Source organism: Ascaphus truei, chromosome 9 (assembly GCF_040206685.1).
Source record: "Ascaphus truei isolate aAscTru1 chromosome 9, aAscTru1.hap1, whole genome shotgun sequence".
Lineage (NCBI taxonomy): Eukaryota > Metazoa > Chordata > Amphibia > Anura > Ascaphidae > Ascaphus > Ascaphus truei.
The window spans coordinates 30,225,892-30,238,255 of record NC_134491.1 but is presented as its reverse complement, the minus strand read 5'-3'; the positions used below and the strand labels follow the sequence as shown (position 1 = coordinate 30,238,255).

At 38.0% G+C, this 12,364-nt stretch overlaps 1 protein-coding gene across 6 annotated transcripts in view; it reads right to left on the bottom strand.

The window, feature by feature from the left end:
• SIPA1L1 (signal induced proliferation associated 1 like 1) overlaps window positions 1–12,364 on the bottom strand; it is a 188,226-nt gene that overhangs the window by 60,336 nt on the left and 115,526 nt on the right. For all 6 annotated transcript variants that reach the window (XM_075614215.1, XM_075614221.1, XM_075614218.1 and 3 more), the window contains 2 exons: window positions 7,549–7,679; window positions 255–443 (listed from right to left, as the gene is read on the bottom strand). In XM_075614215.1, coding sequence (XP_075470330.1) covers window positions 255–443; window positions 7,549–7,679 — 320 coding nt within the window. The remainder of the gene's footprint in view (window positions 1–254; window positions 444–7,548; window positions 7,680–12,364) is intronic.

Below are 12,364 nucleotides of genomic sequence, written 5' to 3'. Positions count from 1 at the left end.
TGTTGGCCTATAGTCAGCAGAAAATTAGATAATATACAGTAGGAGTTGGCATGAACAACCTGGAGATAAACTAATACATTTCCTGTGTGTCCCTGTGCCAAGCAGTGCTCTTTGCAGAACATTAAGAACCAAGTTATTGTAATGCAGGTATACATTACCAACGGTTAGACCCTTTTGTATCTTGGCTGAATGGGTTGATACTGCAACAAATTTCCAAAGTGCCATATGCGGTGGAAGTAAAATGCAAAGCATACCCCTTGTTCGTCCAGTTTCATGAGTTGTTCAGTAACTTTCGGAGTGTTGAAGGCAAGTCGGAGGCACTGTACATTCAGCTCAGGAACAATATGCTCAAGTACTTCTTTCAGTGGCAGGCCTCTGGCTGTGCCATGTTTGGCAGTTGACGGAATAGCATCTTCCAGTACAGAACCTCGTAATGTCATAAGCTAAAAACAAAGAAACACATGTTATATCACAACCCATGACCAGGCCACTGATGTGACCATTTGTTGCAGGGGCATTCAGTATTGTTGCATTCACTATTACCAGCTTAAATTTATTGAATCATTGTTACTACATAAAGTAGAAACAAAGGAGAGAGTAGGTGGTATGATACATTTTATTGGGCCACCTACTCCTCTCCGTCCTTTGTTACTACATGGAAGAAAGGACCAACCCGGCTACCCACCGTTCTTTGCTTTTTTCCCCTTTATAAATGCAATGTCTATAGCTTCATTAATCATTCTGGTAGGTCAACTCTAAATGCTGCTACTGGTATCTTCTCTGTTAACTATCTCAAGGATCTATTGTTTAGGCATTAATCACCATGATTTATTATTGTAAACATACTCTGTCATTAGTTCAATTTGGTCCTATATAAAACTGCTACTTTAAAATGGATCTCATCGAAGGACACATTTTAATGTTCTTGCAAACACTAAGGATTAAACCACCCTGTCACCGAGTGCAGTGTGTGCATCAAGACCACTAATGAATCTACACCTAAGTGGTATGAAGCCAGGAATACGGCAAAAGCCGTATTTCTGTATGTTTACTTTTGATGCCCTTGTATTGTTTTCCTGTATTTAAAATTGATTGGAAGTTTTCCTGTAAAGAAATGTAAACAGTCAGTGCCAACTAAAAATGGGTTACAATATTTAACAATTAAAAAGTAGACCAGAAAGTACTAACGAAGACTTCTTTATTGTTCGTTCAGATGCTGTCCTAATAGTCAAATCTACTCTCTAATACACCTGTCCATGGTAAGGGTCACCGTACAATAATACTTTGCAACTAACTCTGCCAGTGACACAAAAATAAGGGCAATTAATAATGTGGTGGTAAATCTTGAACGTGGCCGTCAGAAAATGCATAATGCTTTTTTTCTTCCCATGGGTTTCACTAGAATATTGAATGCGTAGATATCTTATACTGTATGATTTGTTTGAAAATCTAATATGACACCACAAGAGAGAATGCACCTTTAGTATGACCTCAGCAAGATGAATTAGTACTTGTAATGTATTCTAGGAGTTTATAGCGCTGTTGTAATCACAAAGGAAGGTCACAGATGTCTTGTGCCACTGGACAATTATACCACACTGAACGGCAATCTATTCCAACATATCAAAATATCAGGCAACAATACTCTTTGCCTAGAATATAATACATCACAAAAAAATGCATATGTACTATAAAATGTGTTTCCTCTCTTTAGTTTCCTTTTTTTTTTTTAAAAAAGGCTATAGAAAATAGAAATACCACTTGCAGAAACATATGCATTTCTTAGACTGGTCTGCATCCCTGTCTTTGTCCATTATCGATCAGCATACAATGCTTCCACTGCAGCCAGGGATTCTGGGTAATGACATGCAAATGTTACTCTTTATGTCTAATCCATTTTAACATGGACCCCTACAAGGCTAAAAAACTTTTTGTCCATATAGATATCCCTTTGTTTGTCCAACCCCTTGACCTCCAATCCCCATTGTACTTCTATGGTTATCAGAGCAGGCAGGCAGTCTGTCCTGTGCTTTAACTCCTAAGCATTTCAGGAACGTGATGTGGAGATCTGAAACAGATACTTCAGTCCAACAGCAATGAAAATGGCTTCAATATCAAGCACATTGTTTTCTTACTACTATTCCAAGAAATCTAAGTAATGCCAAAGCACAAATATACACTTCAAATTATATCAAAAGAAACAAAAAGGGCACAGAAAAAGTTGGTTTCTATGATAAAAGGCAAAATAAATGAACGTACAGTAGGAATCAAGTATGCACATTATTATAACAATGGAAACAGTCTTGGCCAATAATAACTGTACAGTAATAGATCTAATACATTGGCTTTTTTACATTTACCAAAGTAGTAAATGAATTTTGCACCCCAAAGTACTCAGTCAAATGATTTTAATCCAAAGTGTGTAACATTTTTACCAAATGCTGTCTCACGTTTTAATCTGGTCTGTAACTGTTACAAACGCCTATAACATATATTATCTCTTACTGTGCATGAAATGTCTTGTAAATAATGTATAACCCTGCTCACTTAATGTAACAATGTATTTGTAACCATGTATTTGTCATCATAACTCTATGCACAGGACATACTTGAAAACGAGAGGCAACTCTCAAATGTATTACTTCCTGATAAAACATTTTATAAATAAATAAATGTAGAAGACACCCAGCCCGATGATTAAGGTGACAAGCAAAGATCGTGTCTCTAGTTCTTCGCTTTGCAATGTGTTAGAAGCCCCTCTGATAGCAAAGGGTGAAATGGCACACAGTTGTTCATTTCCTAAGCTTGGAAGAACAGTCTTAGTCAGTGTGGATATCTTCATCAGCAAATATTTAAAATAAAAGGAAACAAGGCAGCTGGACTACATCTAGTCATTGGAATGCATATAGAAGTTGCCTTCCAAATTGGCTTGCCCATATGTAGTAAAGTTGATGGCAGCCGTGTTGTTCTATCCTTGCTTGCTAATACCTTCGACGTAATAAAAGGTTTTTTTTTTAAATTGTACAGGAGGCGATGCACCCTTAAGTTGAAAACAGTCAGCACTGCAGATGTCCACAGTTAACGATATTTTACTTTTCTAATATACTGCACACGCTGGTCATGGTGAGCATTGTGAGCATTTTGATGCGTCACATAGTGGCAGCACCTCCTTTCTGCAGCCTTCCCATCACAGTGAAGCTCTCTGTGGCTATGCACTTCCCAAAAGGAAACATGGAGATTGTCATTTTACATGAAATAATTAATGTTTTCAAAGCAACATTAGATTTTATCTTTTGAATGATGTTAAGACTGCTCCCCATTAACCCCATGTGCCAGTAAGGTGTTGTTGTTTTATGTACTGGTTGAGTTACTGTTGGCTCCAGCTAAATAAACTCCGCTTTATTAAACTATTGGGTTATGTCAGGTGATTCTACGATCCCTGGTAGTCTAGTCAACCCTGATCGTCACAGTATTTAATGTTGTTTAGTGATAACATGGAAGTAATACACTGGTGAACGCCGGTCAGTCTTTCATTCAGCGTGACGCTCGCCAGCACTACAGGACCCAGAGTGGTCAAATCGCCAGTTTTACTTTTTGTAATAAATTGTGTTGCACTATATTTGCCTTTTTCTCTCCCTTATATACTACAGTGAGAGTACCTGCTGCATCTTACCAGATTCCTGTTTTGATCATCACTTTATCATCCGAGGGGAGTTTTTTTGCGCTGTTTACCTTTTATGAAGACTATATACAAACACATCGTGCCGTTTTGTCTCGTGACTACAACACCCGTCATTGCGATATGTTAATAGGACTGGGATTGGTAATCCCTTGAATCTAGACGCAAAGTCCATTTTTCATGTCTAACTTTCAAATACTTTGTGGACAAGCTCTTATCACCCAAGTTCAGCCTACTGTGGTCTGCTTACAGTTCCATGGTTCAATAAAGTAAGCGGTCGCTCTTCCTTCTCTTACTGGGCACCAGACTTCTGGAACAATTTACCAGAGTCTCCCAATACCACCACCTGTTTCTACCGCTTATGTCATACTTTAAATGTTTGCAATTGTATTAATGTATTAATCACAATATTCTTCACCCATGACACACTTGAAGACAAGAGGTAATGATGTGTACAATGCTTGTTCTCATGGTAAAATATTTCTTAAGTAAATACATGAGACAATTTGTAAGTTCTCAAAACGAAAGAATTGTTGTCTTTGTAGTCCATCGTTTGTATATAATTATAAAGCCATCAGTAGCCAAACAAACATGGGTAGTGGTTATGCTTGAATTCTGCATCCTGGAGAAAAGAGATATTCATTTAGATGCAAATAAATAAAACAGCTAGTTTATGGGTGATTGGCTTCCTTAGATTCAAATCAGTTATTCCTATTTAAACTGATTTGTGGGACTGCCCCTTTATTGCTGCTCTAAAAAACCTTAAAGCAACTTTTCCTTTAAAGAAAAAAGGATTTCCCCCTAAGTGGGAAGCAGGGGTCTCTGGAGCTAGACCGAATTTCATTTTAGCTTTGGGGACCCCTGCTTCCCGAAATACTTACCTGCAAAATGCTGCCAATATCTAAATTTGATTTAAAATTAAAATCACAAAAGATTGGGTCACGGCTTCCTATATTGTGTGCCCATAGCAGCCCCTTTAGAGATATATATCTCAGGGTTCAGGGATCCCTGAAGCTGACATTAACGCGGCTCAATTCCATATATCCCCCGCTACATAGGGGAACTTTTATTCTTTTTTTTTTCTCCCCCCCAAGCAGAAATTATACTTTAATAATCATTGCTGGTTTCACCAACGTTTCGCTTTTGGTGAAACCAGCCAAAAGCTTCAAGGCAAAATGAATATGCACAGACACTCTATACTACACCACGAAGAAGGAAGATACTGCTCACCTGTGGGACATCATTTCTCACTACTAGATCATTCCATAAATGATTTAAAAACCAAAACCCTCAATGGAATGTTTAAACGCACCCAAGAACGGAAAACATTTGTACTCAAAATGATAAGACTCTTTGACACCAAAACAAGAGGACTTAATGCGGATATGGTGTTTCTCACACACTATCACAATTGTTTGTAATTGTCCTGCCTGCCTCTGACGATATTCTTATCCACACATTCCCTCCCCCCCCCACATCCCCTTCCCCCTCCATGTTGTTTCCTTGTCACCATTGTATTACCTTTCCATGTCTTCAAACACTTTCTCACCCTACTTTATCTACATTTTTTTTTTAAATATGGGGGGGGGGGGTTCTGCTTGTTTTACCCATAGATTCCTTTGTTAATCTGTATTGCTGACCTGAGGAAGAGAGGAGAACTCTTGAAAGCTTGTCCTATGTCATAAATTGTTTGTCCAAATAAAAAAGTACTGAAGTACTTTATTTTGCACTATCGCAACTGGACTAACATGGCTATTATATATATATATATAAAAAATATATGTATATGTATGTATATATATGTATATATATGTAAGTTTATTTTTTGATTATATATATATAAATATATATATATATATATATATATATATATATATATTATAGCGCTGCTAGTGTTACGTAGCGCTTTACAGAGACATTTTGCAGACACAGTCCCTGCTCTGTGGAGCTTACAATCTATGTTTTTGGTGCCTGAGGCACAGCAAGATAAAGTGACTTGCCAAGGTCACTCCTCACCTATACAAATAGACGATACCGCTCTGTGCCCAACGAAATGCTTTTATTTGTGTGAGCTTTCGAGATACACTGATCTCTTCTTCCGGCGGTGTTAGGCTACACTTATAGTGCCGGTGACGACGACAGTCAGGCGACAGTCGCTGCAAAATCAAATAGAGATGACTTCCAGCGATCGCGACCAATCCGTTGCGTCGCGCTTACTATAAGCACACAAGACGGCGGCAATGCATTTGTTTTGCCGCGACGTCGCGGCACTACAATGGATAAAGCAAGAAAGGTTTAACTTAAAAACAGTGCATCCTGGAATGTTATCTGTGACTGAAACCTATCCCAACCCCCTGTGCAGCAGTGTGTGTGTGTGTGTGTGTGTGTATAAATATATATATATATATATATATATATATATATATATATATATATATATATATATATATATATATATATATATATATATATACACACATACTTCAGACAAAAGGTGACACTGTGTGCTCATTTGCATGTCATTTCCCAGAATCCCTTGCTGCAGTGGAAGCACTGTATGCTAGGTGATAATGGTGAAAAGCAGGGTTGCAGACCTGTCTAAGACATCTGAATGTGCCAACAAGTGATATTTTTATATATACACACACACACGCACAGATTAACTTTTTCTCAGCACTTTAAACTACCAAAATTAGTATTGAATGTCTATCCCTCCATACTTGCAAAGAACATGCAGTAATATAAGGTGCATCTTATATCCATACAAGCCAAACTGTGAATCTACCTGTCTTACAAAGACTAATATTACCACTCCCACTCACAGGCTGCTCCTGATATATTTTTAGCCTGTTTGCTTTATGTCAGCTATTTTTACTAGCTAATAACCTGTCGGTCCACATCACACAGGGTCATCTACGTTCCCTGTTATTGATTCTATCACTAGAATCACGTGAGTACAGTTGTAAGTCTCCCATCTTTTTAAGGTACATTACCATTCAAAATTATTTTTGAATCTTCACCCTCCATTGTGTGCGCTACACAGGATCTCTTCATCCGGTGGCTCTCCCCACTGATTCCTCCCCTCTACATAGTGTAGGTATACCAAAACCATTTGGGCGCCCACAACAATTACAGCTGCTGCTGCCCAATGCAATCAAAAGATCAACAAACACTTACAGTGAAAACCTTACAAATAAGTGCTCTCCAGTGGTTGTTAGTGTAGAATAAAATGCAGTGTGTCATTACCATGTCAAACCTGTAGATTTTGGTTAATTTTAATATTATTGCCTTTAAGGAGGTGATGAGGGTGGCTGGGGAATAGAGAAACTTTGCATGAATATAAAGGGCACTATCATCATTCCTGTAATTTATTTATAACATGTTTTACCAGGAAGTAATACATTGAGAGTTACCTCTCGTTTTCAGTATGTACTGGGCACAGAGTTATTATGACAATACATGGTTGCATTAAAGCCTTAAGCAGCCAAACCTTTGAAGCTAATATATCAACATACATCAGCCTCACACCCAAGGCCAGCAGAAGTGTTTACAGTAGTAGAAGAAATACGTATTTACCGGAAATAGTAACAGAACCGGTGTGAACTTTCAGTGTGGAAATAGTTCATACACAGAGTAATTCTATATGCGATGAAGCATTTGTTCGGGACATTTTCGTCTGGAAATCCCATGGAACATCAATGGTGATTTTCATCTGACAATGGCCCGAATTGCAGCTTTAGCGTTTATAGATTTTATCTATAACCCTGAATTTCCAATAATATACATGAAATACGTCACAGACTCCACCACCTCCAAGCTGTGTATACCGCTCTAGGGCTCATGGAGTATCTCTTCCACACATGATTTACCTCACTGGTCCTGAAGATGACTCTGTAGTTGTACTGAGGTCCATTTTCCTTTGAGTCTTCCAGCTTTTCTCTTCGAATACTCACAGCCACGGGCCCCAGATTATCATCTGCCCCGAAATAGTTCCAATGCTCTGCAAACACATAGATAATGTCACGAAACAAACACATTCAAAAGGAAAGGAAGGTTGAAATATCAGCCAACGTTCACATAAAAAAACAACAAGTAGATAAATGGTTAAACAGAAATGACATTTTATGGATGTTGGGAAGTAGGAGACAGTTTAAAGGAACAGTTCCTCCTACCCATTTACTTTTTAGCACCATGTTTGTTTGGTGGGAACCACGGGTCCTTCTGAGCCAAACACCAGTCTTTTTAAGCTCCAGGTAATCCGGTTCCCGAGATACTTACTGGGTTAAAATCTACCTCAGGGGAAACAAAATGGCTTCACAATCTCAGCCCACTAGGACACTGCAACTTAATCAGTTGAGGTTTCCTTTTAGATGGTCATTTAAAATCTCCTTTAAAAACAACAACAAAACAGAAAGTAATATGGGTGGGAACTTCACCCGTGTCTTGGGAACTAGTGGGTCCCCAGAGTTGAAAATAGTATGGTACAAAGCTCTACAGCAGGAGTTGCCAACTCCAACCCTCAAGGGCCACCAGCCAGTCAAATTTTAAGGATATCTCTGCTTCAGCACAAGTGGCTCAATGATTGACTGAGCCACTTGTACTGAAGCAGGGATGTCCTTAAAACCTGAACTGTTAGTGGCCCTTGAGGGTTGGAGTTGGCCATTCCTGCACTAGAGGACCCTGCGGTTCTAATCCTGTGTATATTAAAAAAAAACAAATTCGTTCGGGTGGATTGCGCCTTTACGGTATTAGTCCCAATACACAGGCTCCAAGATTACATTCCACTTTCACAATGCAAAAGACAATTCCTTTCTCCCTTTAACTCTATGGAGGCTGTGCCAGTTATAGCACTAATAGAGTAAACCCCAGAGGTAGCTGTATCATTGCGAATACAGTATAAACGTTAGAATGAAATATATTAATTACAATATATTAATATAAAATGTAAACTTGCAACCCATGCTACTCTATTTGACATTTTTATTTTAACATTATCTAAACCAGGTGTTCCCACGGAGATGAAGTACACACTACTTGTATATCTTTGTTCCCGATATATAGATATATATATATAAATATATATATATATATATATATTTAGGTCGGAAGCCGGTGGTCTGCAGAGCTGGAGCATGTCAGCTCCGGTGACTCCCTACTTCCCGAGTCACTTACATCTGAAGGTGCCTCCAGTACCATTACGGCTGGAAAAGGGAGCCAATAGGAAGCTGCAAACGACCTCCGTTGCGTCTTCCTATTGGCCCGCGTGCCGCAGAAGAGTTAGGTAAGTATCTCGGGTAGCAGGGGGGCCCCGGTGCGGAAATTAACAAGGTTCCGCTCTGGAAAAACCAGCTTCATAAATATTTAAAGGAGAAATACATACAATATCCTACGTGTGTGTTTTTAAATGAAGTCCTATAGTATTAGATAATACTCACTACCGGTTTTTATTCACAATAATAAGCAGCCTTTCATTTCTATAACAGGCTTTAGCCACCTCCCCAGCAGGGCAACATATTTGTAACACTTTGCCATTTGTAATAATTTGTTGCCACTATTCCCAGCAGTTTGAGCTGTAAACTGTAATAGATAATGTTACCGTAGCAATATAAGAAGACATTGTAGCTGCCTAGTTACACTGACTGAAGGATTGGTTGAAATTGAAAAGCAGCCATTTAGTTATTTACATTTTAATTTGTTAAATGCAAATGTTTATGTTTTAATTTATCTATGAAGGAGAACGTGCATCAAGATACTCTACATTACTATTCTGTATCTCATATTCATTGATAGAGGTGGGGGGGGGGGGTGTTATCATTTTTCCTTCTTAAATATTTAACATTGGCCTTAGAATAAAAGGGGCTTTGGACCACTCATGCCATCCTTATACATGAACCTAAAAAAATGTGCAATCTAATATCAAATGTCACAGACTATTATTAATGCTTCAAAGGTCACCTTAACGGCATTAATTATTAAATGTATAGCTTCCCACTACAAACACTTATATACATGCTTTTCTATTGCATCATACATACCCGGTCCCACTGTACCCAACAATAATATATGTCAAAGTATTAGCCGGCATTGTTGTCTTGAAGAATAACTTTTTTTGTTGTAGGTTTTGATATTTATGGGACCATCATTATTATTCACACTATAGATGAGATTGTGTGTAGAACATTAAAAACATTGCAGGTTTCTTCCTCGTGTGAGCACATTAGTATTCTCAGGTATGCACAAATTAAAACTGATAGAGGATACCTGTAAGGGTGCAAAAGCACTGTGCGTTATTCCAACCATGGACAACTGTTGTGATTGTTCATGAAAATGTATCACAACCTACAACAAATCTACAATCAAGTGTTTTACTGTTGTGGCCTCATTGAATTAATTTTTTGGGGCCCTTTTTCCTAATTTTTTAATGGTTAATTTCTAGGTGGGTGAATCTAATATTAGGATAGCATTCTGCTTCAGCCAAGTTTATGATTGCTTTTGTTGCAAGCAAAGTGCTTTATTAACAGCTGTGCCTTTCGGGCTCCCATAGAGTCAGATAAATAATACACTGTTGACAGCCTGAATCCCCATTGGTTCATTCAATGTACAAACTAATAATAGTTAAAAATTGCAGCTCTTTCATCACTGGGGATAACAGTTAGTGGTACTTGGGAAGGAGGGTTACATGTATAACAGGTTACAGTGTTATTAGTTGAAGATTGACTGTTTATGTATTCAGATATACCGAATTCTAGTAGTCACACTGGGCACAGATATATACGTACGTACATTCTTTAGACATTGTTTTTCTGTGCCCAGTGTGACCGCTAGAATTCGGTATATCTAAATATACAAACCGTACGCGCGCGAGGGCACACATTTTTTTTTTAAAGAGTCAAATAAACGAGAGAAAAAAATTATGAAACAGGTGAGTGCTTAAAGGATTATACAGTACTAGGTACAAATTGAATGTTATTGGTCTTTCATGTAGTCAGACTTTTGAATAAAATTGAACCAAAAAATTATCTGAAGTTATAGAGCTTGTAAAAAAAATAGCTTCTATAAAATTCAAAATATTAAACTACATTGTCAAAAAAAATAAAAAATAAAAACCATTTAAACAGATACTGCCCCGTTCCCCAAAGCCTATACAAGTAAACGCATGTTAATAACTCTCTCTCTCCAAGCAGGTGCATCTCCTTTTCTTTTATGTTTTTTTTCTGTTAAGAATCATGATTTTGGGCTCCAATGTCATTTTTGGTTCTCAATGTAAAAGATGATGTTGAATATATGATGCATGTATATTATTATAAACTCATGTGTGGCAGTCTGCTTTTCCTCACTTTAGGTCTCAATCAAGGGCTTTTATTTATGATGTTAATTATTATGAAGAGTGTGGGGTTGGACAATAGCTATTTTGAGCTGTTCATTCGATTGCAAATTGAATACATTTATAACGTCCGATGAAGCTGCCACTTTAGAAGGAACCTATGGAGAGAGTCGCCCTGTAATGCCATCCTGTAGTCTACTTTACAATATGCCACATTAGTTGGGCAGCAGTCAGTCTTTTTTTGATAGCTAATGTGCAGCTTGTGTTAGGATATGGAAGTTGCTGTTGTGAAAGGTGAATGTGGGAGGAACAGGTAGAAAATAGCTACAAGTAAATGGAAATACTCCAATCTTTGCAGAATACTCTAGGTTCTTTAAAGGTTCATGCTCATTTAAAGAAGAATGCCATCAACCTTTCCAATACTGTACATGTTTCCCCGTCTTCCACCTGTCTCATCATTTGGCATAGACCAATGGCTATAGAGCAGGGGTGGCCAACTCCAGGTCCCAAGAGCTACCAACAGGTCAGGTTTTCAGGATATCCCTGATTCAGCACAGGTGGCTCAATCAGTGTCACAGTCTTCTACCGAGCCACCTGTGCTGAAGCAGGGATACACTGAAAACCTGCTCTGTTGGTAGTTCTTGAGGACTGGAGTTGGCATAAAGACTCCCTTATCCCATTCAATAAATGGGCTCCTGAAACATATTGCTTGGCAGCATCATCTGATAGTCAAGGGGTTAACTAAAAGCCCCGATTGCCAATTTCACCAAACTTAATCTTCTTTCCTTTATTGGTTCTGTCAGACAAGAAAGAAAAAGAAAAAGTTGAAGAGGAACAAGCTTAAGGACAGAAAGTCGCCAGGTACTGCAGGAATAAATTCATTTTCGTGCAAAAATGCTGACGTCTGCAACAATTAAAGAGTGAATTCAATATCAATCGGGGTTCATCTTAATTATGAAGAGTGAATGTATTTATAAATAACTCAACAGATTACAGCATGTTCAAGAGAAATACAAATGGCAAATTAAACTAACAAGAGGTTCTTTTAGGGCATCTGACAATTACCCTGCTGATTTCATACTTGCTCACGATCTAGCACTATTTTAGCAATAAACCTAACAACCTTGGAAACAAGGTGGCAAGTCTTAGTAAATGTCCACTTCCTTTTGCTGACATATGTTAGAGTTGCAAAGGAAATAAAGCACTTGGCAATGCAAAATCTACTCCTCCACCATTTGTAATGATTTTCCTCTAAATTCATCACTTCCAGTGTTTAGTATCTTTTCAACGTTTTTAAATCCATATTTCTCCAAATGTATTGATTAATTCGACAAAGAAATGTGTGAGCAGGAAAATAATTG